At 40.5% G+C, this 27,833-nt stretch overlaps 1 protein-coding gene across 1 annotated transcript; it reads left to right on the top strand.

Annotated features, from left to right (window-relative positions):
• Nucleotides 1–27,833, top strand: LOC116990551 (1-aminocyclopropane-1-carboxylate synthase-like protein 1). The gene is made up of 14 exons (XM_033048336.1): nt 1–156; nt 3,317–3,376; nt 3,858–3,931; nt 5,784–5,853; nt 7,475–7,541; nt 7,619–7,716; nt 7,807–7,884; nt 14,954–15,054; nt 17,177–17,260; nt 20,052–20,097; nt 20,357–20,498; nt 20,580–20,722; nt 23,279–23,432; nt 27,040–27,833. Exons 1-14 carry the CDS (start codon nt 40–42, stop codon nt 27,255–27,257), a joined length of 1,452 nt encoding a protein of 483 aa, XP_032904227.1. The 5' UTR covers nt 1–39; the 3' UTR covers nt 27,258–27,833.

The following is a 27,833-nucleotide window of genomic DNA, read 5'->3' as shown; positions in this document are numbered from 1 at the left end:
ACGTCATTGGTCGGGCCCAAAGATACTGCGGCGACAGTGATGGCGGCCGAGGGCGACATGTCGGCGAGGGGACGGCGCATTGGCGACGACAGCGCCCTGGACTGCAGCTCCAGCATCTATGAAGCAGACCCGTACGACGAGTGCACTAACCCCCAGGTGAGGCCGGGCCCTCGGCGCAGTTGTGAACTTCCGGGAGCGAAGCTGCGGACGATGCCGATCCTCCAGCCCGGCCTAACTCAGGCAGCCAGTCCAGGGCCGCCCCGGGACCGAGTCCGTCCCCAACCCCGTTCCCAACCCCCGTCCCCAACCCCCGTCCCCAACCCCCGTCCCCAACCCCCGTCCCCAACCCCAGCCCCGTCCCCGTCCCCGTCCCCGTCCCCGTCCCCAGCCCCGTCCTCAACTCCCGTCCCCAGCCCCAACCCCGTCCCCAACCCCGTCCCCAACTCCGTCCCCAACCCCGTCCCCAACCCTAGCCCCGTCCCCAGCCCCAACCCCAACCCCGTCCCCAGCCCCAACCCCAACCCAACCACCACAAGCCAGCACGGCATCGATTTTTCTTTTTTTTTAATGCAATGAAAGGAATTAATTCACACCCTTGAATTTTGCCATTTCTCAGAGAAATATCATCTATCCCATTTCGTTACCAAATTATCTTTTTCTGTTGTGCATTCTCACTTAACTACCCACCAATGTTTGGAGTAATTTACAGTTGCTAGCACACTTGGGATATGGGAGGAATCTGGCGCAACCGGGATAGGGGGTTGGAACAAACATGGTCACAGTAAGAATGCAAACTGCACATAATTGGCACCAGGGGTTAATGTTGATTTGATTCCTGGAGCTGTGAGACACAGTACTGCATGACTATTCCACTGTGTGGCAGAGGGGTGTGGACTGCAGTAAGACGGGTAAATGGCAAATCAAATTTATTCTCGGCAGGAGTTGTCAGAGTCTGTTTTGGTAGGTAGATGTAATAAGTGGTGAAATGAGAAGTGCAAAAGAATAGTCAAATCACAAAACAGTGGTTAAGAATGGCTGAAATAATGTTTGTAGTTCTGATCACTACTATGGAGGTAGGATGTAACAACAACAACAACAACAAAAGTGGAGAATTGTGGGTATGAGTAAGTTGGGCAAGTGTCTACAGTTGTGTGGCCTTTGTGGCTATGCTGCTTCCATTTGTTTGAGAGTGAGTATTTGTGACTGCCCTATGAGCACACTGGGTCTTGAATGACAGCCAAGCCCTTGGGAGTCAAATCCTGATGCCCTGCTGATGGTCTTTGGTTCTAAGATATGTTTTAAGGTGTTTAAATGTCCCAAATAATCAGACACTTTTAAAAACAATTTAATGATATAAATGATGTTCAAAAATAACATACTAAACCATTTATTTAAAACATGTCAAACTATTAATTAAAAACAAATATATAATTAAAATATAAACTTATCTTTTTTAAGGTTACTGACCCCTCTCAATAAACATGTATACCCAGTCTTTTGTCTCGGTATAGTATGGAATGTCTTTAGATTACAGTGAATCCAGGAATAAGTGATATTAATGTGTTCTGGTGTAATCTTGCCAATGATTTTATTTTAACTATCGGTTAATACCAGCAAATTATTTTGAGTGCAATTACTCCTGACACCTGGAAGGAAGCTTTTTGAAATTCATTTTCTAGATCTGTGTGCGGTGGCTGGCAAAGTCCTTGAGAAAGTGGGGAAGCGCTGCCACCTTGACCCACTGCAGTAATGTTACAAAGCAGTTGAGGAGAGAGCTCCTGCATTAAACACTCTGTCAATGAAAGAACAGTGATTTATGTCCATATCAGCATGGTATGTTATTTGTAGAGGAAATTGAGACATGTTGAAGTCGTCTTTCAAAGTAATGTAGTGCAAATTGTAGATGGTACATACTGTGGAAGCAATACCAAGCGGAGGCTTGGCGATCGTTTCGCCGAACACCTCTGCTCGGTCCGCATTAACCAACCTGACCTCCCGGTAGCTCAGCACTTCAACTCCCCCTCCCATTCAGTATCCGACCTCTGTCCTGGGTCTCCTCCATGGCCAGAGTGAGCAGCACCGGAAATTGGAGGAACAGCACCTCATATTCCGCTTGGGGAGTCTGCATCCTGGGGGCATGAACGTTGAATTCTCCTAATTTTGTTAGCCCCTGCTGTCTTCTCCCCTTCCTATCTCTCCCTCAGCCCTCGGGCCCTTCTTCCTCCTTTTTCCTTTCTTCTCCCAAGCCACCCCCCATCAATCTGAAGAAGGGTTTCGGCCCGAAAAGTTGCCTATTTCCTTCGCTCCATAGATGCTGCTGCACCCGCTGAGTTTCTCCAGCATTTTTGTGCACCTGTGGAAGGAATAGTCGGGTGCTGATGGGGTTGAGCTACTTGAGTGCTATTGGAACTGCATATATTCTGGGAATAGTGAAAGAGTATGAATATGTGCTTTTAAAATATGTGCTTTTCTAAGTAACAGTAGCAGAAAATTAATATTTGCAGCAGACAGAAGTTGAATTGTATTATTGCACAGGAGGAGAGCATGGCTTATTTTGTGTCTTAGTTCATGTTTCAATTGCAGCCCATGTTTTCTGACTTTTGATTATTTCCTGCCGGTGATGGAAAGAAAATAATCTTAAATGCAATCTCAAACGTGCATATTTATTAGAACAGCAATGAGATTTTCAGCACTGTTTTATGTATCATTTTTGCTAAGTCACTGGGTCAAAAATGCTGGCATACATTAAATTTAGTCCTTTGATATGAGAAGATAAATTGGTCAAACATGTTGGCCCCAATTGAAGCTCACGTACTTAATTGAAGAGTTGCCAAATGTCTTAACAAGACCAGCTGGAACATCAACATTCTCCGAATGTTTTAGTAAATTTGAGTTAATCTGCAAGTCATTTAGATTGAACATCTGCACGTCATTGGGGAGCTGATCTTGCAAGAGAGATGCACACAAGGTCAAATCAAATAGACAATAGGTGCAGGAGTAGGCCATTTGGCCCTTCGAGCCAGCACCGCCATTCAATGTGATCATGGCTGATCATCCCCAATCAGTACCCCGTTCCTGCCTTCTCCCCATATCCCCTGACTCCGCTATTTTTAAGCCCTATCTAGCTCTCTCTTGAAAGCATCCAGAGAACCTGTCTCCACCGCCCTCTGAGGCAAATCTGCTTTGGTTTCATTAGACCAGAAGATTTATATACAGTATCAAGTGTACAGAATTCTTGAAGTGTGATAACATGATTGATGAATGTTTTGTATGTATATATGCAAACGGACAATAAAACACAATTCTTTTCTCTTAGGGCATCCTTAATTTGGGAACTAGTGAGAACAAACTTTGTTTTGACATAATAGAAGAGTGGGTAAGTATATAAAAGACTGAAAAGTGACCTTTTGGATATTGAAAGTAGTAGATAACAGTGGAACATGGGATGGGACTGGACTTTGCTGCCTTCCCCCACAGTGGGAATCATTGTGGGGGGATGTTTTTATGTTTATTGTTAAATTCTTTAATGTTGTGTCTTATCTTTATTCGTGTGTGCAATGGCAAGTCAAATTTCACTACACCATTTGGTGTATGTGATAATAAATGTCCTTTGTATCCTTTTGTAGATTGGTGGAAATATTTTTAGATGTAGATTTTACATAAATCATACTAATTTGGTTACATTTATGTCAGAATTAAGTTTATATTGAATTATTAATCTACTCATCAAAATTGAGATTTCAGTATATAAAGCTGTAGCATATTTGTTTATTGAAAGATTAAATGATTTTAAAGACTTCAACATTTAATTTTTGATACGTGTGTAAATGCAATCTTTTTTAAATCCCTGGCCACAGTTCAACAGACGTAATGGTGGAAAGAGTATTGCACCTGACTTGTTACAATATTCCTGTGTTCAAGGAATTGAGAGGCAAGTATATTTGGCTAATTTCTAAAGGGAAATCAAACAATTGTATGAACATTAGAAAACATTGTGTAATTTTTAGCTTTGATATGAGAACAGGAGGAATGTTTTGTGTGCTCCTCGTAGATGCAGTTAAAACCTAAATTCTATTGTGATTGACCATTCAACCGTACCAGGTTACCACACAAGTGAAGTTAAAAAATTGTTTCTTCCACCTCCTACACCCCTCTTCCCATCATCCTGATGGTACAGTATTATCAAAAAGCATGTATAGCCAGAACTGAACTTAGTTTGACAGTACGTAGTAGGCTACTTTAAATAAATATTTAAAACAAAGCAGTCTACTTTCTAACAAACGTACAAAAACAGAAAATGCTGGTGAAGCTGAGCAGGTCGGGTAGCATCTGTGGAGAGAGAGATCCTCACGAATGCTGTCTGACCGTTGAATATTTTCAGTGTCTTCTATATTCATATACTTCTATACTTATTTCTAGAATCTGCGTGTATTGATCTTCTGTTTCTAATGAATCCTGTTAGAATGAGAAAATATATATATTTTTTCAACTGATCTTAAAGTTATAAATGAAGATGTTTCTTTTCAGTTTAGCTCAGTTTATTATCGTCACATGTACTGAGGTACAGTACAAAGCTTTTGTTTGCATGCTCCTCAGTCAAAAAAAAAGACGATACATGATTACAATCAAGCCTTTGACAGTGAAAAGATTTAAGATTGGAGCAATTGTAGCAGATCCTCTTCTGGGACTGGCCCATAAAGAGTCACCTACTCGGGCGTCATCTTGTAGTGCAACCACAATTAACAAAAATGTGATGCTTCATGAGCCACTCTATGATTTCTATATACATTTTCCAATGCTTATGGTTTATACCGTTTCATCAATTGCCCCTTGTACTTGTTCACAACTAATTTATTATCTTGGGTCCCTTAAGAACTTGAACAACTCATGACATTTACATGTACCAAAAGTATAGTTACTGGTTGCGGTATTAACTAAACTGATAATTACATGACATTTTTACAAACCAATATTGAAACAATGAAATGTGGTTTATGTTGTACAATTATGTTCTATGTGGTGCCATTTCTTACCTGGATTCAGACCGTTCAAATTAATATTCTTGCCTTGATTCAGAATACTACAAATTTAGCTGGAAAAAGGACCTAGTAATTATATATTTCACAGCCAGCATATCAAGTTGTGAAGCATTAAATAGTGTACAATCTAGTTTTAGTCTGAGATATAAGTGCTGGCTATTTGAAGATCAATATCATATACCCTACATCCAGATTAAATTCAGTATAATTGATTAATGGTATTTAAACTAAGATATTTGCTTTAGGTTTTGTATGGTAATGTAGTGGTTGGGCTCCTGGATTAGTGCAAGATGCACGTTTTAATCCAGTCGAAGATGAGGAATTAGGGAGGCACACTGGCACAGTTGGTAGAACCGCTGCCCCAGTGTCAGAGGGTTTAATCCTGACCTCAGGTGCTGTCTGTGTGGAGTTTTCACACTCTTCCTGTGGATGCGTGAGTTTTCTTCAGGTGCTTCAGTCCCCCCCCCCCCCAAAGAGGTAGAGGTCTCTAGGTTAAGTAGCCTCTTTAAATTGACTCCTAGTGTTTGTGGAGTGGATAAGAAAGTGAGATAACATAGAACTAGTGTGCATGGGTAATGGATGGTCATTATTTATTATAATTTCACACTGAAATTGATTATTGAGGACTTGATTTCAAGGATAGTTTAAATGATGTTTTTCTCAATTTAGGCTGTAGCATTATTTATTTACAATGTCAATGAATCAAAGTTGTTGATTCTTTTCTGTATTAACTGTGTGCTTTAGTTTCAGGGAGGAAATTGCGAAATTTCTTACTGATTATACCAGAGCTCCAAAAACATTACATTCAGAGGAGGTAAGAAATGCCAGTGTTTGCTTTTGTCTTTACAGCTCATTTATTCTTTTATGTTATACTATTATTTGGGGTTGAGCAATTGGACCTGAAACTGTCTTTCTAATATAGAATGCTTTTCAGTGAAATAAGGAAGCATATGGAAATAGTGCTTGACTTGTGCAGTTAAAATGCAACAAAGCTTATTTTTATTGTTAAACGTGTGGGTTCCCAAATGCCAGCGTATAATTTTTCATTAAGATTTTACAATTTTTATCCTGATATTTATCCAGATGATTCCATAGGGTGTTGGTAAGTTGGTTCCATAAATATTTCTCATATATGGAGAATCAATTCATTCAACAGCTTCAGCTTCGAGAAATATACTTGCCATATTTTTTTTCAATACCATGTTTCAATACCTTCTTCAAAGTTAGAGGAGAAAAGTAAATGATTATTCTGTTTACCAAACTGCAAATTTCTGTGATTTTATTGAAGTTAGGAGAAAACCCTTGATGCAGTCGATTCATACAGTCAGTTGTGATTATTATCCAGTAAATTTCATTGTGGATAGATAGAATGACAAAAAAAGGTCAATAGTTTGTGTGATAATGATGATGAGACTCAGCATTTGCAGTTAGGCAGTAGGTGGAGCTCTAATGCTGTTTTTTTCCATGGTCTTTCAATGTGGTTGAGGGTACTTGGGCTAAATGCCTGTATTCATGCTTGGACTCCCTGCCATGATGATGTGGGACACGTCCAAGAAGATGTAAAGGGTACTTTGTCTGCCTTAAATGAAAGAGAGGAATTGCGTAAGCCATGGATGAGGAGTTTGTAATTTAAAAATATTTTAAATAGTTTCATTTGAAAATTTATTATTTTTGAAATATCTACCAGAAGCTTGCTAATTTAGATTTTTGGGTGCCTGGAAGCATTTTAGATTTGAGAAATTATGATTTTTTTGGAATGTTTCTGAAGTATTTAGAATACTAATGAATGTTCAGTATTTGTTTTATTGTAGCTGATGCCATTTATCTCTGGAGACATGATTTGCTGGCAGCTTTATTTCAATATATTGCTGGGGCTTGCTTTGGCCACCTCAGATATGACGTTGCATTGCAAAAGGCGCATAATGTGCAGGGCCTTGTTGTGGAGTATCCTTTAAAATTCTTGCTTGGTGGATCAGTAAATAAATATTTTCTTACAAATGTCAGCGTTAAGTTCACAAAATTTGGAGTTAACTGCAACATATACCTAATAAGATGAAGTCTTTGGATTGAGTTAAATTAACTCTTGTTTCTGTTTACTGTAGGAGTACATAAATTGCTTTGTTTTGTGAAATTGCATTTCAATGTAAAGATACAACGTTGTAAATTTAAGCACTGGGTCTTAGCTTCGGTGTGAGAAATTCTGCTGTTTCTCTGAATGATTGCAGCATAAAGAGACTTTTTGTTTTGTTTCAAATTATTCTTCAAAAGCTCAGTTGCATGTGATTGTGATGCTAAATAGTCTGTAGTCTTTGGGCATGGGGGTTGTGAAATATTTTTAGTTAATCAAAATATAGCTAATATTAAAAATACGTAATTGGCCATTGCCTTTTTTATAATAATACCAATATTAACTCCATGTACTTGGTTCTTTTCAGATTATAATTATGAATGGATGTTGTTCCATTTTTGCTGCACTTTCTATGGTCTTGTTTGACCCTGGAGGTGGGTGCATCCATTACATTTTATTTTATTACACTTGTTCTATTTAAAATCCAATTAAACATATTTCTTTTTTTAAGATGGCTACCTGATTCCAACTCCCTATTATGGTGGCGTGAATCCATACATGGACCTTTATGGGGAAGTGCAAGCTGTGCATGTTCATTTGGATAGTAAGGTGCGTGAGTAATACGTTTCCTTTGTTTCCATTTTCATTGACAATACTGTTTTTGGATAGGCTAAGATTTTTTTTAATATTCATTTCTAGATATCGGAATATGAAAGTTTACCCTTTCGACTAACAGTGGATAAGCTTGAAGCAGGGATGCAGCACGCAAAGGAAAAGGTATGCTTTGCTACGTTTTAGACCCAGATGTAATATTTTTGCTAGGAAAGCCAATTTATGTACAGATGCATGATACGTCTTCAGGAATTGGGATGTACATTTCATAAAAAGTGTTTATATGCTTGTATTAAGAGTATGCTCCCTCCTTCCACCACTCTGTCCCCTGTTACCCTGTTTCTCTCTTACTGCTCTCCCCCAAACTTGATTCCATCTACCAATCACCTACATACTTAACCCACTCGATTTCTGTTCTCTCTTTCTCTTTTCCCTCCTCCACCCACTGTTCACATCTACTCATCATGCCGCCTTATACAGTGCCCTCCATAATGTTTGGGATCCATTATTTATTTATTTGCCTCTGTACTCCACAATTTGAGATTTGTAATAGAAAATAATCACACGTGGTTAAAGTGCACATTGTCAGATTTTAATAAAGGCCATTTTTATACATTTTGGTTTCACCATGTAGAAATTACAACTGTGTTTATATATAGTCCCCCCCCATTTCAGGGCACCATAATGTTTGGGACACAGTAATGTCATGTAAATGAAAATAGTCATGTTTAATATTTTGTTGCATATCCTTTGCATGACTCCTTGAAGTCTGTGATTCATGGACATCACCAGTTGCTGGGTGTCTTCTCTGATGATGCTCTCCCAGACCTGTATTGCAGCCTTCTTTAGCTAATGCTTGTTTTGGGGGCTAGTTCTCTTCATCATATAAAAGGCATGCTCAATTGGGTTCAGATTGGGTGATTCACTTGGCCACTCAAGAATTTACAATTTTTTAGCTTTGAAAAACTCCTTTGTTGCTTTAGCAGTATGTTTGGGATCATTGTCTTGCTGTAAAATTAACTGCCGGCCAATGAGTTTTGAGGCATTTGTTTGAACTTGAGCAGATAGGATGTGTCCATACACTTCAGAACTCATTATGCTACTATCATCAGCAGATGTATCATCGATGAAGATGGGTGAGCCAGTTTTCTTCAGCTGCCATACATGCCCAGGCCATAACACCCCCACCACTGTTTCACAGATAAGGTGGTATGCTTTGGATCTTGGGCAGTTTCTTCTCTCCTCCATACTTTGCTCTTGCCATCATTCTGATATGTTAATCTTCATCTCATCTGTCCACAAGACCTTTTCCCAGAACTGTGATTGCTCTTTCAAGTACTTATTGGCAAACTGTAACCTGGCCATCCTGTTTTTGTGGCTAACCAGTGGTTTGCATCTTGCAGTGTAGCCTCTATTTCTGTTCATGAAGTCCTCTGCAGACAGTGGTCATTGACAAATCCACACCTGACTCCTGAAAAGTGTTTCTGATCTGTCAGACAGGTGTTTGGGGATTTTTCTTTATTATAGAGAGAATTGTGGAGGTTTTCCTTGGCCTGCCAGTCCCTTTGCGATTAGTAAGCTCAACAGTGCTCTTTCTTAATGATGTTCCAAACAGTTGATTTTGGTAAGCCTAAGGTTTGGCTGATGTCTCTAACAGTTTTATTCTTGTTTCCTCGTCTCATAATGGCCTCTTTGACTTTCATTGGCACAATTTTGGTCCTCATGTTGATAAACAGAAATAAAAGTTTCCAAAGGTGATGGAAAGACTGGAGGAAAGACAAGGTGCTGAGAGCTCTCTTATACCTGCATTAAGGAGGCATTTAAACACACATGAGCAATTACAAACACCCGTGAAGCCATGTGTCCCAAACATTATAGTGCCCTGAAATGGGAGGGAACCATGTATAAACACAGCTGTAATTTTTACATGGTGAAACCAAAATGTATAAAAATGGCCTTTATTGAAATCTGACAAAGTGCACTTGAACCACATGTGATTTTTTTTCTATTACAAATCTCAAATTGTGTCGTGCAGATGCAAATAAAAAAAATGGGTCTTTGTCCCAAACATTATGGATAGCACTGTAATTCCATTCGTTACCTTAGTTTCTTATCAAATCTAATCTGCAGCCCTTTAAAGCCTCCAAAAATAGCCTGTTGCTTTCTTCAGCACTCCCTCACTCCCAGGCGTCATCTGCCCATTGACATCTCCTCACTTGGACCCATCTATTGTTTTTTAATTATTTTTGCTATTTTAAAAACAAAACCTCCAGAAAGATATGTAACATTCTTTAGCCACAGGTGAAGTTCTGGAAGACTGGAAGGTGGCTAGTGTTATACTGTTATTTATGAAGGGCTGCAGGGTCAAGCCGGTGAACTACAGGGCAGTGGGTAAGTTACTCGGTGGGTGGGGATGATTGAGGGAGAGGATGTACCAGCATTTGGATAGAGAAGGACTAATTAAAGATAGTCAGTTCATGGTTGTGCGTCAAATCTGTTTTACCAAGGTTCTGCATTTTAGGCTAGTCTGGAAGGTTAAATTGAATGGGATCTAGGGAGAGCCAGCTAATCGGATATATAATTGCCATGATGGTAGGAGGCAAAGAGTGACGATGACTTGGGATGTTCTTCAGCGATTGATATTGGGTCCATTATTGATTGTCAATTATAAAGATGATTTGGATGGGAATGTACAGGATAAGATTAGTAAATTTGCAGGTTATACTATAATAAATGGTATTGTAGAATGTGAAGAAGGTTATTAAGAATTACAACTGAATCTCGATCTGAAAAGTAAGTGTGTTCAGGAATGGCAAATTATGTTGTTTAATTCAGTTAAATTTAAGGTGTGGCATTTTGGGAAGTCAAACCAGGACTGGACTTTCATTGTGTATGGTAGAGCCCTAGGGAGTGTGGTAGAACAGAGAGACTTGGGAGTACAAGTACATAGTTCCCTGAAAATGGGATCACAGGTAGACAGGGTGGTGAAGTTGTTTGGTACGTTGGCCTTCATCAGTCAGGGCATTGATATAGAGTTGGAAAGTTGTGTTGCAGTTGTGCAAGATTTTGGTGAGGCTGCATTTGGAGTATTATGTACAGGTTTGCTTGTCTTGCTATAAGAAAGGCAACATTAAGCTAGAATGCTCATTAAGCTTATTTGATATTTTAACTCAATATTACACATTTCAGTCTTTATTTTGTGTTCTGTGAAACCTTTTTGTGCTTTAAAAAAAATTCTGGTTTGTTGTCTGGAGGATTCTCTTAAAGTGCTTGGCTGATTAACCTAGTTGATGATGACCTTCATGATGCAGAAATTGCCAGGAGCTTTATGTCCAGGGTTCTTTGAAATCAGGCATGGTGGCGCAGCAGTAGAGTTGCTGCCATACAACACTTTCAGCGCCAGAGACCCTGGTTCGATCCCGGCTACAGGTGCTGTCTGTACGGAGTTTGTACGTTCGCCCCGTGACCGTGTGGGGTTTCTCTGAGATCTTCAGTTTCCTCCCACACTCCAAAGACGTACAGGTTTGTAGGTTAATTGGCTTTGTATAAATGTAAATTGTCCCTAGTGTGAGTAGGATAGATAGTGTTAATATGTGGGGATTGCTGGTCGGCACAGGCACGGTGGGCCGAAGGGCCTGTTTCCGCACTGGATCTCTAAACTAAACTAAATCATTGTGAAACTGTATTGATCTCCTGTTGTCTGTAATATTAAAAAATCTAACTAATGTTCTTGTCTCCATCCTAGTATTACTGTTTGTTTGTTTTTTTTGCAGCATATTACCTTGCTCTTATCATTATCTACATCCCCCTCATTTATTATTTCAAACCTTTTATGATTGCTGATGCTTTTATTACATTTTTTTCCCCTGGTTGGTCCAATTTATTTCCTACTACTCTGCCTCGCTGTGCTTTCCCGTTCCCCTTCTTTGGATCGGAATGGAGTTTTGTGTGCTCTATGTTCAAAATTTGTTTAATCCGTATGCTGCCATCTCTTGCCACTTTATTTGAGATAGTTGACTACCTTAGTCATTTTACTGTTAACCATTTCACTTATTGTAACGGCATTTTATTGCTGCTGTCTGTTTTTTGTTATGAGCCCAAAATAACTAATTAATAATAGTAAATTAGTTTTTTTAAACAGCTAACACTGTCAGCATGTTACCATTATTCCTATTTTTTTAATATTAGAAACGGGGGGTGGGAAAAACAGCAGGATTAGGTAATTTAGGCTTTCAAGTTTACTCTGCCATTCAAAATGATTCTGACTGGTCTTCTATATTAATAAGTTACTTACAGTCCCCCTGATTTGATCATTTTGATGTTTGTTTCCATTTGCTCTCCACAGACTCTGTTACCTTTTGTGTCTAGAAACCAATTGCTTGCTCTCCTTGTTAAACACATGTTATGACTTGGCCTCCCTCACCACCTGTGGTAGAGAATTTCTGAAATCCACCACCTTCGAGTTAAGAAATTTCTCCCCCATTCCAGTCCTAAATTCCTTAACCTATTTCCTGAGAGCATGAATCCTGGTTCTAGTCTGAAGCATTCTGCCTGCTTGCAGCCTACTGGATTCTGTCAGTATTTAGTTTTAATTACATCTCTCCTTAATCTTCTGCACTCCGTGTAGTGGCCCAATTGTACAAATCTTGACATATGACAATGATAAGACACACTGACCATGTCAGGAAGCTGTATGGTAAACTGTCATTGCATACCCTCTGTAGCAAGTACATCCTCTTGGATATGGAGACCAAAACTGCTTGCCGCAATCCAGGTGTCTCACAATTATTAATGTTCTGTCTGGCAATGCGCGGATAGTTTAATGTTTTTTGTTAGGTCATCTATAAACTAAGTCCTCATTCGTGGAAGATGGGGGCACGGAGTATGCTCTAACAAAAACACAAAATAATCTTTAAGACTGCTGGCAATGATTCCAAGGCTGCAGTGGCATACAGCAATCAACTCCAACTTCCAAATAAATTTAAGCTTGTAGTTAGCTTGGAAGTTTCAAGCAATGCAGACCCTTGCTGTGACTAATCCTACCCATGTTCCTGATCCTGACCGTGACCTGGGCCACCAATGTTACCCACACTCTGGACCCTGGCTTTGTTGCACATCTGCCCGTCTCTCTGACCCCCAGATGTTCATGTTGCTGATTACAACTCCAATTGTTGCTCTGGCCACACATCGACCATTGATATTTCAATTTTTGTTGGCACAAGACATCAAATCTAATTTATCTTAAGGCGAGCGGGATTCGCTGGAGAAAGCCATAGAGGAATGTGCCACTTTATCAACATTTCCAGTAATTCCAGTAGTACACACCCAACTTTGAGTGTGTGAATATTGGGTAGTAAATCAATAGATAACATGGATTTGGTGTAGTCTTGTCAGATTTTTTTCATGCTTCCTGCATCTTTTAAAAAATAAAAGCTCTTTTTCCTCTAACCTTTCTGTATAACTTTTTTTCTTTTCCTGATTAGACATTTGTTTTCATAAGAGTCCACACTATGCTTATCATTTGAAACCAGATGGGATTCACATTGATGAAAAAGCAAATCTCACCCATTTAATCTTCTATTTATTCCAACTTTCAATTAATCTTAAGTCTTCATCACACTGAGCAATTTGTATCAGTCATTCATGTTTGGATAGACACAAAAAGATGGAGTAACTCAGCGGGTCAGGCAGTATCTCTGGGGAAAGGGAATAAATGATGTTTTGGGTCGAGACCTTCATTCATGTTTGGGTAAATTGGGTGTCCTGGGGAAATTCTACAGTTTTTCAACATTATTTAAAACAGTTTTCCTTTACTTTTGTCAATCCTGAAGTAATATTCCAGCATATTTTTCAATTGTATGATTTCGGTATGAGTTTTCTGGTCCCAATAATTTGGAGATGATGGTAAATCATACATCTTCTCCAAACCTTGAATTATATTACTATAAAGTTGCTGTTTTTATTTGTATATCTAATTTAACTATTAATCCTTCACAATCTGTGAAACTACTGTTGATAAGAGTCAGGGCAACAATAGCAGTGTAATGTTCTTATTTTGATTTCTCATTCATGATAATTTCATCCTTTATCTTACACCAAATCTGTATTTATAGTAGTTATATATATTGTCTGTTTCTACAGTTGGATTCCATTGAGTTCAGGTAAATCATATTTCAAAAGTGGTGTAGAGTATGCAGCTCCTACTATATATAAACAGTTTGAACACAATCTACTGAAGACTCATTCTTATATTTCCAGTTCCCCAATTGCACTGAAAATTCATTAACTTATTCAATTCCACCTTGTATCTTGCAACTGAAACAGACTTAGTCCTTTTCTTGTTACAACACGTTAGTTTAACATTTTGAAGTTAACTCCCAAATTGTAGGATTACTAATGAATAATGCTAATACCTGACAAAGGCATGTTTATAGTTGTTTTAATTCTACTGAATGGTGGGCTTGATCCTGAATAGCATTGATCTAGTCTGACATGGAATATATATTGAATATTACACCTATATTTCATGGAAAAAGCTGTTCAATCTTTGGATCATGCAGCAAAGTCCTTACATTTCTTGTTTGCGACTTTTCACTTTTTTCCTTGGCTAAGTTTCTACAGACATTATTCGCAATTCATGAAATGTTCAATTTGTCACATGAACCTGGAAACTATCCCAATCTTGCCTGCTCTTAATATCTCCAAACAATTTCCAGCAGAATCAATTGCATAGCAATTTAGAAAGAGGAGTTTAATTTCAAGTCTTTTTTTAATCCTAGTCAAAGTATCAGTTACATTGTCCTGCAGATTTGTTTCCTTCAATTTAAGAACAGATTAGTTAACACACAGGTTGTGTCATTTAAGTTTATGATGTTAAATGGTTTATTTAATGTAACTTGAATTATGCAATCAGTGCCCCAGCTAGTTTTGTGTTTTGTCGATTTTGGGGAATTTTAGAGAAAATAATCGAAAATGCCCCTAAACTTTAGGATTTAAAAATAAATCCTGGGCCCTAAATGATAAGGAAGCATTTATTTTATTTTTTTACTTTGAATTGCAATACACTTGGTCTAATTAGCTCTGGCACTGTATATCTTTCTGAAGTATGTTAATTGCAGCATGGTTACATATTATTTTAATTGGTTATTTGTTTGTTAATTAAGGAGTGGCGACTAAGAAAACTCGCCATTTCTTTATCTTCAGCGTCTTCGATTCTCGGTTTTTCTTTTTTCAGGGCATCAGAGTCAGAGCTTTAATCCTGATCAACCCTCACAATCCGTTAGGCGACATTTACCCTGAACAGTTACTGAAAGACTGTCTAGACTTTGCACACAGGTTTGAGTCCTACCACTGTTTGGGCTGCAATGTTGTCATAATGAAAGTTTCAATACAAAATTAGCTTTAATCAGTGCTGCAGAGTGATTGCCAATCTTTATTTGCATGCGAACAAAAACATTTACAGATATGGGGCTACAATGTAAATACCTGAAACTGAGTGTAGCTGTACACGTTAAACTAAAAGTATTAATGGAATTTTTGTATATCTTGCAAAGCAACAAGCTATTAAACAGTAGATCTATTGTAGAATATATATGTATCTTAATGTACAATTAAATGTTGAGTGCAGGATAGCTGGATGACATTTATTGCATTTTAAATATAGTGGCACATCAAGTTTTCTTTATACTTGGTGTTTCTGCTCTGTGGTGAAGTTTGGATATATGCCTGCAGGGAAGAGGAACGAGTAAACTTCCACAGCTAGTTACTAATAACATAGTGGCTTGGAGCAGGTCATAGTCTGATTAGACTTGGTGAATAACAAGTGATTTAGTTGTGTGAAGTCAAAGCTTGCTATGGAAACTATTGTATTTATAGACTGTTCTGCCCTCTATCATACCATGGGTTTTATCTGAATCGGATTGAATTTTAAAAAGTTATTTTAATACAAGATGGCATGATGTAGAAGTGTATAAAGCAGGTAATTACTAAAGCCTGTAGTTATAGCCACAGTAGGTTGCAATGTGCATGTAATGCCACTTCAGCTACTCATAGGGGCCACTGCATCCTGGCATTGAAGCCTGTATGTAGGTTCTTGGACAAGGTGGTTGCAATTGGTCTCTAAAGCGTGAGAAAATCAGGTGGGAAAAAATAGCAGGATAACAGGAGCTCGCACATGCAGTAAGATAGTGTATGCTTTTTATTTTATTGGTTTATTATTAAATTTAAATTTGCATGAATCTCTGAATGAATACATTTTTAATTTTATTTGTTAGTGTAAATAGCTCATCTGGTGATGTCATTCCTCAATGCTTAAATCCACCATCGATTTTCCAGCAACTGGACCTCCTTTTCCTATTCCAGCACCTCCTTTAATCCGGACAAAGTTACAAGATCGCACTTGAAATCCCCCCCCCCCCCCCTCTGAAAATGTGGCGCCTAGGCCGGGTGAGGCCATGATCCTGACATCATCAGGACATCCGCGCTGATTGGTGGGTCGAAATTGCCCTCTGCGGTCAGGGTTGTGGAGCTCTGGCCTGGCCAGAGCCTGCAGATCCGTTCCCACAGCAGACCCCTGCGGTTGATCGGCGGTCGAATTGGTCCCCTGTGGCTGGGGCTCTGGAACTCCAGCCTGGCCAGATCCATTCCCATAGCCTACTTCTGTGGCCGACTATGCCTCTGAGGGCCGGTATCTCGGCACCTAGGTGGACCGTTCCGGTACCGTTGGACTTAACTTGGAGACCATGACCTCTGTTGGTCTTACAAAACGGATAATCCAGAAAGGCTCTGGAAACAAGGATGCTGGAAAATCACTGGTAGACTAACTTATTTCTTTAATTAAAAAAAAAACAATCAGTACTGGGGTGGCTGTTGGTGGTAGTGTGTTGTGGAATGGAAAGCCCATAAGTGCATTTAAGACAATCTTTTTAAAGATTCTTGGGAATGGTGATTTTTTTTTTTTCCATATATAATCTTAATATGCATTTATGGTCTTTTGATGGATGTTTATAAAACTGCATTTGAGATTACAGGAGCAAGGTTCGTATTTATTTTCTGAAAAGAGTCCAAAACATAGATGTGGTAAATCAGTTGGAATTGAATTGCTGCTGAATAGCAAACTGCACTGAAGCAAAAAACATAGTAATATCTGGATAGTTAAACATACATATAAAAATCTGAAACTATGTCCAAATTGTGCAAAGCATTTTGAGTAACTAACCAGACCTTTAATCTGTCTTGAGCACATGGATGTGCGCGGAAATGTGGGCAGGAAATCCCTAAGTGTATCCTTAAAATTGGTAAGTCAAAAATCTTGTTTTCATCTGGGATGTTGGAGCAGAGAGATTTAAGGAATCAGGAAAAGGATAATCATTCAGGCCCTGGCCCTTATTTACTGAAATAATTAAAATAAATATATAATTTGGGAGTTTCCTCTAACTTTTGTTTGATCATTTTGTAGACACAAATTGCATGTAATAATGGATGAAATTTACATGCTATCACGGTTCGAGGACATCAACTTCACCAGTATTCTTAGTTTGAAGTAAGCATGTGAATTATTTTATGTAGATTGATCTGCAAAGGTAATAGGATGCCATTAACTATATATGTTTTACAGATTTGAAGAATGACTAGTATCTGCAGACCAATTTAACGAAATTAAAATCCATGCATTAAATAGTAAAGTCAAATATCTCTACACTTCTATTCCTTGTAATTCAGAGATTTATTTTATAAGCATGTCTTGTAGGAATAAATAGTACCAAATACAACAAGGGTTGGTTGCCCTTTATCATTTTTATTTGTTTTTTGCTGGAGCATTCAAAAAATAGAAAAAAATATAGAATTATTACAGTAAATGAGGAAACTCAAAGAATATTGCAGATGCCAGAAATCTAGAAACAAAATGTTGGAAGCAATCAGCAGTTTCAGCACATGAAACTATCTTGTGGCTTGTTGAAATCTTGCTGGTTTTTGATGTGCAGTCTCGTGCATTCACCGATCATTGCTGTTCTTTAATTCTCCCCCCATAATTTTGAAAGGGTTATACCTTTTAAGTACTGAATTCTGTAGGCAAACAGATTGTAATTATGTTATCCAATAAGTTTTTCTTTATGGCATTCACTTTTGCTGGTCACGAGAAATAATTGTTCTCTGACTCAACCCTCCTGCAATAGTTTTTCTCTCTTTAGTTAACATCTTAACTTTTGTCTTTGAACACTTCTATTTAATATTCACTCAAGCGTTCCTGTATTAAAGGGAGGAATCCCAGCTGTTCTAATTCTAATGACATTCTGACTGTTTCTTTGATCTAAGATGTTAATTTACTCGTCTTTTCACATATGCTGACTGATCTGTGAGTGTTTCCCACATTTAGTAATTTATTCCCAGCTCTGGAAATTTGTCCCTAGAACCGTTCACATTTTGTTCTGCACCCTTTCTAAGGCCTTTGGCCCTTCCTGAAGCTCAGAATTAGACATACTTACAACTGTGGCTGAACAAATATTTTTATATTCACACATCTTGAGTTTCTTGCTTTTGTACTCTGCCAAAGATCTTGTACGTCTTTTTAACTGCTTCCTTAACGTCCTCCTACCTTCAAAGATTTATATACATATACTCCCAACTCTGTGTTTGGCACCCACTTGAAAATGTTATTCTTTAGATTATTTGCTTCTCTAAATTCTTTCCACTGAAATGTGTCACTTCTCCTATCTTGGTTTTAAATTCCTTTTGTGATGTGATTGCCTATTTCACAAGATTGTCTACTTCCTTGGGGGGGTTACCGTTCTTGTCATTGTTTAATGTTAAGTTTGTGCAATGCACAGATTTTAAAATTGAGCCTTGTATATTCATTTCAGATTATTAATCTATTGAGAAAATAAACTAATATATTAATATTACACAATGGGAAAACTACCTCACTCAATTTGGGGGAAAAAAAGAGAAATGTATCTGCTATTACTGTTTTTATTTCATCCCAGAACAATTTTGAAATTAAATAACATGCCATGGTCTTTAATTTTGCCGACAAATCAGTACTTAATACTTTATCAGATGGACATCCATAGACTAAACATTAACATTGAAGTATTTTTAAATTTAGACTCTAGGAACAGCAGATGCTGACTTACAAAAAAGACGCACAGTGTTGGAATAAGACTCGCTTTGCTGGAATAAATTGGCGGACCAGGTAGCCTCTCCGGAGAACCAGAGATGCCGCCTGACTCTCTTGAGTTACTCCAGCATTTTGTGTTTTTTTATTTTTAAGTCAGTTTCTTAGCTTGTTAACAGCTAAACTAAACAAGGAAAATAATTTGTGTGAGAAGGAACCGCAGATGCTGATTTAAACCAAAGATAGACACAAAAAGCTGGAGTAACTCAACGGGACAGGCAGCATCTCTGGAGAGAAGGAATGGGTGATGTTTCGGGACGAGAAGGGTCACTCATTCCTTTTCTCCAGAGATGCTGCCTGTCCCGCTGAGTTAATCCAGCTTTTTGTGTCTAAGTGAAACGATTTCATTGATCTGCATTTTCTCCAGATCATACTTCACATATTCAGGTTTCTTCAAAAGTTACAATATTGCTTGCTTGCTTTTTCTACTCGAGAAAGGTTACTTTATTAATCCTGTCTGCTGGACACCAAACATTTAGAGATCCTATTCCAAACTACTTCCCTTTCTTTGAAATCACTATTTTATATCGATTTAAATGTAGACAAATGTCAATTATTTTTATTTTTTGTACACTAGCTTTTTGAAATTTACATTTCATTATTTCATAATTTTATCTACCGCTACATTCGTTCTTGCATTGGAGCACATATTCTAATTTCCACCCTTCTGTGCCCTTCCATTGCGTGTAAATTCCCATTCCTTTTCCGTCAAAATTTGTCTTAAACATTGCAACATTTTTTTCTGTCCATCTCACCAGCCTTGTTGCTGTCTTATCACATTTCAAAATTGGATCATAAGAAAATTAGATCTGAAAGCTAAATAAGGCCATTTAGCCTCTCACACCAACGCAGCTGTTCAGTGAGGTAATGGGTGATCTTTTACCTTCATGACATTTTTTTGCACTAACCCCATATTCCTTAATTCCCTTAATATACAGGAATCTATTGAGTTTGTCGAATGTAATCAATGACCGAGTGTCCATTAATATATTTAATTACCTGGCCTTAGCTGCCTTCTGAGGTGGAGAATACCATCACTTTTGTAAAAGCAACGTTTTTGTCTATTGATTGTTTATTGGAAATATTTTTGTTCTGCAGATTTATGCAGCTTCTCAATAACTTATTTTTGAATGGTAATAATTATTGTACATATTCACAGTGCACCAGATCCAGAAAGGATACACTTTATGTGGGGATTTAGTAAGGTATGTTACATTTTATCTTGTAGTGATTGTTCATTAAAGTGTTGCCTTATGAGATTCTATTGAACTATTCCATTTTTTTTTAAGGACAATTGTTCTTTAAAATGTCATTTTAGCAGGGAATATATTATTTAAAATAAAATTACTAAATTAACATGTTGTTTGATTTAGATGACATGGTTCTGCAGCTTGACAATTATTTAAGCAATGAATTTCCCTTGGCATATGTTAATAGAAGTTTTTACTGTCCTTCCACTTTAAGGATTTTGCCATGTGTGGGATACGTGTTGCAGTTTTGCATACAAGAAACAAAGAAATCCGTTCTGCGCTCAATCGCCTAGCCAGTTTTCATCGATGTCCAGGGCCTATTCAATGCATTCTGAGACAGCTAATTGCTGATAGGGGTAGGTTAAATATATTTCTATTGAGAAATTAGATTTTCCGTTGGAAATTCTTATAGACATGTAAACCTTTCTTCTGTGTAGAATGGATAAACAAGACTTATCTCCCAACAAATCAACGGCGACTGAGGGAAGCGCACCGTATTATTGTGGATGGTCTGGCTGCACTTGGGATTCCAGTTCTTCAAAACTCGGCAGGCCTATATGTTTGGGCAGATTTTAGAAAAGTAATTATGTTTTATTTTCCTTGCTGACTTTTGAGTTGTCATGGACAAGGATATATGGCCAATATCTAAATTTAGGCAAGAATGCTTAATGTAGCTTCTAAACCAGAATCTCCTGCCCCTCGTTTTATACTGCTGCTTCATGTAATTGATTGTCACTGCAGAATGATGCCATTTGTAGGAAATTCCACCCAAGATGTGTGTTATGTTTGGAGCAGTCGTGCTAATGGTTCCACTGGGAGAGTGTTGAGATATTAGAATGAGACCAAATGAATAATTCAAAACATCTTAGGCTGAACAGCCTCCTATAATTCAAGAGGTAAGGAGGAAGAAGAATGGCAGATCTCTACTAGAGAGGGAGAAACCTTCTGGTTGGAAGGCACAAAAGAGCGCTATCTTGCACATGGACAAGCGGTTAAATGTGATAACTACAGGAAATATGAGTCTTTGATACATAATCCATGAGAAGTTTTTAGTAATTCCTATCCTAAGTTTGTTGGCCAGTTGATAGAGTAGAGAGATGCCTATAGATATACTTGGATGTACTTAGAAACTCACTACTTAAACAAAGGTTTTTTAAATCTAAACTGTATCTTTAACCATGGTTGTACATTATAGTTTCCATGAAATGTTCTCTGGGTCAAATCGATGGTAATTGAATTGACAATCCGGGAACTTTAAAGTTTTGAATACAGGTGCACAACCTTTTATCCGAAGATCCAAATAACGAAAACCTCCGAATAGCGGACATTTTTTCGGTCCTTGAAGAAAGGTCCTTGAAAACGTTCACCGAGGGCGGCCCGCAGAGGTGACAGCGGAACCTCCGGTCAGTCCTCGAAGAAAGGGGAACTAAATCCCCATTCATAAAAGAGAAGGTGAGGGTATATTGCGCGGGAGGGTTAATAATTGACAATATGCTGCTGCCTGCCCGCTGAGTTAAAAAGTTCCCACGGTAGACTCACGATACACGTCTTGCGTGGGAACTTTTTATCTCAGCGGGCAGGCAGCAGCAGATTGTCGCTCCCTTCAAATTCACCCCACCTACACCCCTCTGCTTCCCGGCCATGTGTGTGACCCCTTCCCTCCCCTCTCCAGCTCCCCGCCCATTGCACCGGCGCGGGGGCTTTGCACTGTCTTCACGTCGGCGATGCCAGTCACTGGAGACGTCAGGACCAACGGGACACCGACCCCCAGGCCCACTGCAAGCACGGAGATCCCAGAGACCCACAGCCAGCAGCAGCCCAGCCCCGTTCCAACTCCAGAGGAAAACTGCAAACTGGCCGGAGACATCAGGACCACCAGAAGCCGCTCCCCGATGGGCCGCTACGGCGACAAGTGGCAGTTCGCCCACAGCTCGAGCTGTGCCCGCTCATCGGGACACCGACCCCCAGGCCCACTGCAAGCACGGAGATCCCAGATCAGCAACTCCAGCCCAGCCCCGCTCCAACTCCAGAGGAACACGCTCCCCGTATGGTCAGAAGCTGATGGTGTGCAAGGTACGTCTTGTTCTTGGGGTCGCGCAGCTCGGGCTGTGGGCGAACTGCCACTTGTCGCCGTAGCGGCCCATCGGGGAGCGGATTCCTCTGGAGTTGGAGGGGGAGAGGGGTATTGTGCTGTTTGATCGCCCCCTACTATCCCAGGGACAGGGAGACAGGACGTTCACCGAGGGCAGCCCGCAGAGGTGACAGTGGAACCTCCGGTCGGTCCTCGAAGAAAGGGGAACTAAATCCCCTTCATAAAAGAGAAGGTGGGGGTACATTGCGCGGGAGAGTAGGAATCCCAAGACAAAGTTGAGTGAGCGTTCACCGAGGGTGGCCCGCAGAGGTGACAGCGGAGCCTCCGGTCGGTCCTGGAAGAAAGGGGAACTAAATCCCCTTCATAACAGAGAAGTGGAAGGTATATTGCCCGGGAGGGTATATCGCCTACCTGGAAGAAACCGGACATTTTTTCCAGGATGTCGTCTGCACACCAAAGCTCACCAAAGCTCACGTTTGGCGCCAAACGCACGTCGCCTCTGCTGCACACGGATATAAGAGTGTGAAAATGTCGCCTTTGGCCGCCTAAGGGCATGTAGCCCCGCTAGGGTGACATGAGTGCGAGAGGTGATTCAATGCTGCGGTCACATTTACAAATTCAGGAATTCATTCAACACACTGCATTTCATACAGACATTTATTCTGCAAGAAAAAACTACATTGAAGACTCAAACTCGCGACCGAGGAACTGCCGGGATCAAGGCGCAAACTCGCGACCTTGCGGATATGAGCCGAGCACTCTACCACTGAGCCAGCCATTAAAATCTACGTTAAAAAATTTCCATTCCGAAGGCCGACAAATTCCGAATTACGAAAAGTGTCTGGTCCCAAGGCTTTCGGATAAAAGGTTGTGCACCTGTACTGTCACTCAATTGATCTTTGTGTAAATCCAGAAGAACTCTGAAGGTTATTAGGAATAGACTGAAGGTGAGGGGTGATTATTAAAAGAACATGCTATATTGTGCATTACTTTTGAAAATCGGATGTATTGGCTTATTCATTATGTTTTTGTTTTTTTTTACAGTTTCTGAAAACTCAGACCACAGAAGCTGAGATAGATCTCTGGTGGAAACTCATTCATGGAAAGCTGTACATAAACCCTGGCATTGCTTTTGGCTGTTGTGAACCTGGATGGTTCAGACTGGTTTTTTCAGATGTTGCTGATAGAATAAATTTGGGTAAGAAACACATAACATTTAACTTTGTTTTTGCAGCATTGGACAATAATTATCTTTTAATTTGAAGGCAGTAACTTGCAATTATGTTTATATACTCTCAAAACCCCATTAATTATGTCAATGGAGATGAAAGCCAAATAAACATAATTTTCTCTACTGAGTTTCCTCTCCTTAATTAGATGAAGAATGCATAACCAAGGGGGCCAATTGAGTCATAAACAATTTTGTACTTTGGGCACATCAAAATTGAAATGATATAAAAGGCACATCTTGCACATACTGTTATAAATAATAAATAGATCAAATTTGAGTAGTATACAAAAAGTTATTGAATACTTTTACAGGTATTTTCTTGAAGGGGTAAGCCAAGTCTTTAAATTTGGGTATGTTAAACCTAAAGAGAATGCAAAGAATAATGATTGTTGAGCTCTTAATGGATGAACAAGCATTTCAACATCAGCAGGTATTCACAATATTTAACGGGACATGAAGCTACTACAATAATGCTGCAAGTAAATGGGGTTAAAACAGATCTATTTCCACAATCTGATGGTTTTCACTTCTGAAGTTCTAAAGAAAATGGAATGCCGATTATATTTAACAAATTTTTAGATTTGGCCATCTTCCACAAGCTCTTCCCACAAACCACATGGCAAAGATCGGTTCCGGAGCTTATTCAAGCCTTGCTAAATCTTTTGGATATCTTTCATGGGAAATGATCTCTGTTACAATCAGAGATGGATGCAGATCATGACTGAGAGTTCAGTGACCATTGGACAGGAAGGCAGATTACTATCTAAATGGCGTCAAGTTGGGAAAAGAATAGAATATAGAATAGCCTTTTATTGTCATCCAGACCGAAGTCTGAAAGAAATTTAAGCAGTCATACATATAATACAATACAATAAAAAACAACAATAAACACATATTAACATCCACCACAGTGAGTCCACCCAACATCTCCTCACTGTGATGGAGGCAAAAGTCTTAGGGCTGCAGTCTCTTCCCTCCTCTTCTCCTTCTGCGCTGAGGCGATACCCCCCGGGCGATGTTAAAACCTGTCCTGCGGCTCAAACGCCGCGGCCCGGGGTAGTCGAAGCTGCCGCTCACCAGACCTGCTGACGCAGCCGCTGGCCCGCGGCCGAACCCCCGGTCTCAGGCCACCGCCACCAGAACTGCCGTCCCAGCCCCCGGAGCATCGTTCCAGCCCCGAGCCGGATCGCCCTCACGTGAGTACTGCCACCGTCTCAGCCTCGCGCCAGGCCGCCGCTCCTCCCTCGCGCCAGGCCGCCCCGACTGGGCGCCGCTCCTCCCTCGGTCTGGGCCGCCCCGACCGGGCGCCGCTCCTCCCTCGGGCTGAGCCGCCCCGACCGGGCGCCGCTCCTCCCTCTCGCCAGGCCGCCCCGACCGGGTCTCCTCTCCTCCCTCTGTCTTGGGCCTCCCGACCCGGTCCGCCTCCTCCTCCCTCTTTCTGACCCCCCTACCTTTCGTCCTCTCCTCCCTCTCTCCAGGCGCCCCCCCCCTGCCTCTCCTCCCTCGTTCTGTCCTCCCCCCTTCCGGCCGCTCCTCCCTCTGTCTGATCCTCCCCTACCGTCTCCGCTCCTCCCTCTCGCCATCGCCCCGCCCTGGCTCCTCTCCTCCCTCTTCTTGCTCCTCCCCTCCGTTCGCCTCTCCTCCCCTCGTCTCCCTTCTGCCCCTACCTTTCCCTTTCCCCGCTTCTCCCCCTGGCCGCCCCCCGACTGGCGCCTCCCTCACTCGCGCTGGCCGCCCCGACCGGGCACCGCTCCCCCTCGGGCTGGGCCGCCCCGGATTGGGCGCCGCTTCTTCCCTCGGGCTGGGAACGCCGTACCTCCCCGAGCTCGGCTACTCCGACGGGAGCACCGTTCCTTCCTCGGGCCGGCCGTCACAGCCCCTCACGAAAGCCCTGTTCCAGCCCCGAGCCGGGCCGTCCTCACGGGAGCGAGCTCAGTGCGAGTCCTGGCGGCCTCGAGGTCGCCAGCTCCGCCATTAGGCCTCAGCGCAGACGGAGGCAGAGAAGGGGAATACGACAAAAAAGTCGCATTCCCCCGCAGGGAGAGACAGCAAGCCCCGTTTCAACCCCCCCCCCCCAAAACACAAACTAAAAACCAAAACTAGACTAACCAAAACGAAAATAAACAACCCAAAAAACACAAAACAAACAGGACTGCCGGAGAGCCGCTGCAGCCAGAGCCGCGCCGCCACAAAAGGGGAAGCACAATGGGATCTGGGGGTCCTTGTTCATCAGTCACTGAAAATAAGCACACAGGTACAGCAGGCAGTGAAGAAAGCGGCCTTTTTAACAACAGGAGTCGAGTATAGGAGCAAAGAGGTCCTTCTGCAGTTGTACAGAGCCCTAGTGAGACCACACCTGGAGTATTGTGTGCAGGTTTGGTCCCCTAATTTGAGGAAGGACATTCTTGCTATTGAGGGAGTGCAGCGTTCGTTTACAAGGTTAATTCCCGGGATGGCGGGACTGTCATATGCTGAGAGAATGGAGCGGCTGGGCTTGCACACTCGAGTTTAGAAGGATGAGAGGGGATCTTATTGAAATATATAAGATTGTTAAGGGTTTGTACACACTAGAGGCAGGAAACATGTTCCTGGTGTTGGGGGAGTCCAGAATCAGGGGCCACAGTTTAGGAATAAGGGGTAAGCCATTTAGAACGGAGACGAGGAAACCCTTTTTCTCATGGAGGGTTGTGAGTCTGTGGAATTCTCTGCCTCAGAGGGCAGTAGAGGCCGGTTCTCTGGATACTTTCAAGAGAGAGCTAGATAGAGCTCTTAAAGATAACAGTCAGGGGATATGGGGAGAAGGCAGGAACGGGGTACTGATTGGGGATGATCAGCCATGATCACATTGAATGGCGGTGCTGGCTCGAGGGGCCGAATGGCCTGCTCCTGCACCTATTGTCTATTCCAGGCAAAGAAAGAACAGATTGAAATTTGAGATGCACCTTGATATTGTGCACCACTACACCACTCTTCATCGTGCTTCCTTGTCTGAAAACTGAAGCAGGCATGCAATTCAAACACAACCCATTCTCTTCATCAATCTGTGTGCCTCAGTCAAGTAACACCACTCGCTATTGTTTCTCCAAAGTGTAGAATTCCAGCAATTTACCCAACTTTAGCTGAGATATAGTAGAATGACAAGTAGTCTTGTAGCCTGCTTTTTAAAACCTCATTTTATGGAGACCCAACAGGGAGGGAAACAAACTATTTTAATAATGACTGCTCAGTTCCTCACTCAACATCAGACTACCCTTTAGTATGTGGTATTTTAATTTTGTGAAGTGACTCATCCAGTTTCTTAATGAATAAATGGAATGAATCTGCACTTGACGTACACCTAACATGATATAGCTTTAATCTGTAATCAGGACACCCTCAAGTCAGTTCAATACATAAGCATTTTGTATCCCCCTAATCTAATTTATGGAATTTAAATGAACCCTCCATCCAAGCAGCTTTTCAAATACATTATTCTTCTGACTCTTTAAATGGCTGTTTATTTGTGAAAGGATCTATGTTCACACACAATTTTTGATTATAATAGAATCTAACTTTACATTTTTCTAATTCACAGGGATTCAGAGGTTAAAGGTGACATTACAAGCTTATGTTTCAGAAACAATTCCAATGGATGATCTGAAGGAGGTGCCTTCTAGTTTGGTCTCTGCCAAGATGTGTTCGGATGATGACTCTTCAGAGTGGGGAGAAGAATTGCTGCAGAGAACATCAGAAGCCCTTACACAAAATAACACAATAGTTAATGTGACTGCTTTCACATCTGCAACAGGATAGGCAATTGTCACCTGTACATTGATCTAAACTGTTTAAATAATATTTGGCACTGAGTGAAGCCAAAATGTAGTTGAAAAACTTTCTATGAACTAATTTAAGTTTTCCTCCCTCACTGTATAGTTACCCAGTATGCTTTGCTTAGGATATATTATGAATACATAGAACAAGTGCTGTATGAACAGGAATGAATGACAACATAAATATGTCTATTTAGGGTGGGATGTTTCAACACTATGGAGTAAATTTGCTATTCAGTGAGGTTTTTACACAAGGGTCATCTGATTTTGCATTGGTTTATACCAGTGTTAAAATAACATTTAGAGGCAAATAGATTCTAATTTGTGTAATTATTCATACTCGAGTTATTTATTTCCTCTTAGATGTTTAGATTTTTTTAAATGTTTTGATGCCTCCTTTTGTTACATGCATTCTCCATTTTTAATTGCAGCCCCTCAGTCCACTGAAGACTTCTGAAGTAGAAATGTGTAAATAGTGAGAATCAAATGTAATAGAATCTGCTATTAAAAATTCTGTGATTTTAAATGTTTGGAAAAAAATTAAAAAAATGATTACCTA

Source organism: Amblyraja radiata, chromosome 2 (genome assembly GCF_010909765.2).
Source record: "Amblyraja radiata isolate CabotCenter1 chromosome 2, sAmbRad1.1.pri, whole genome shotgun sequence".
Lineage (NCBI taxonomy): Eukaryota > Metazoa > Chordata > Chondrichthyes > Rajiformes > Rajidae > Amblyraja > Amblyraja radiata.
This window is presented reverse-complemented; position numbering and strand designations above follow the sequence as displayed.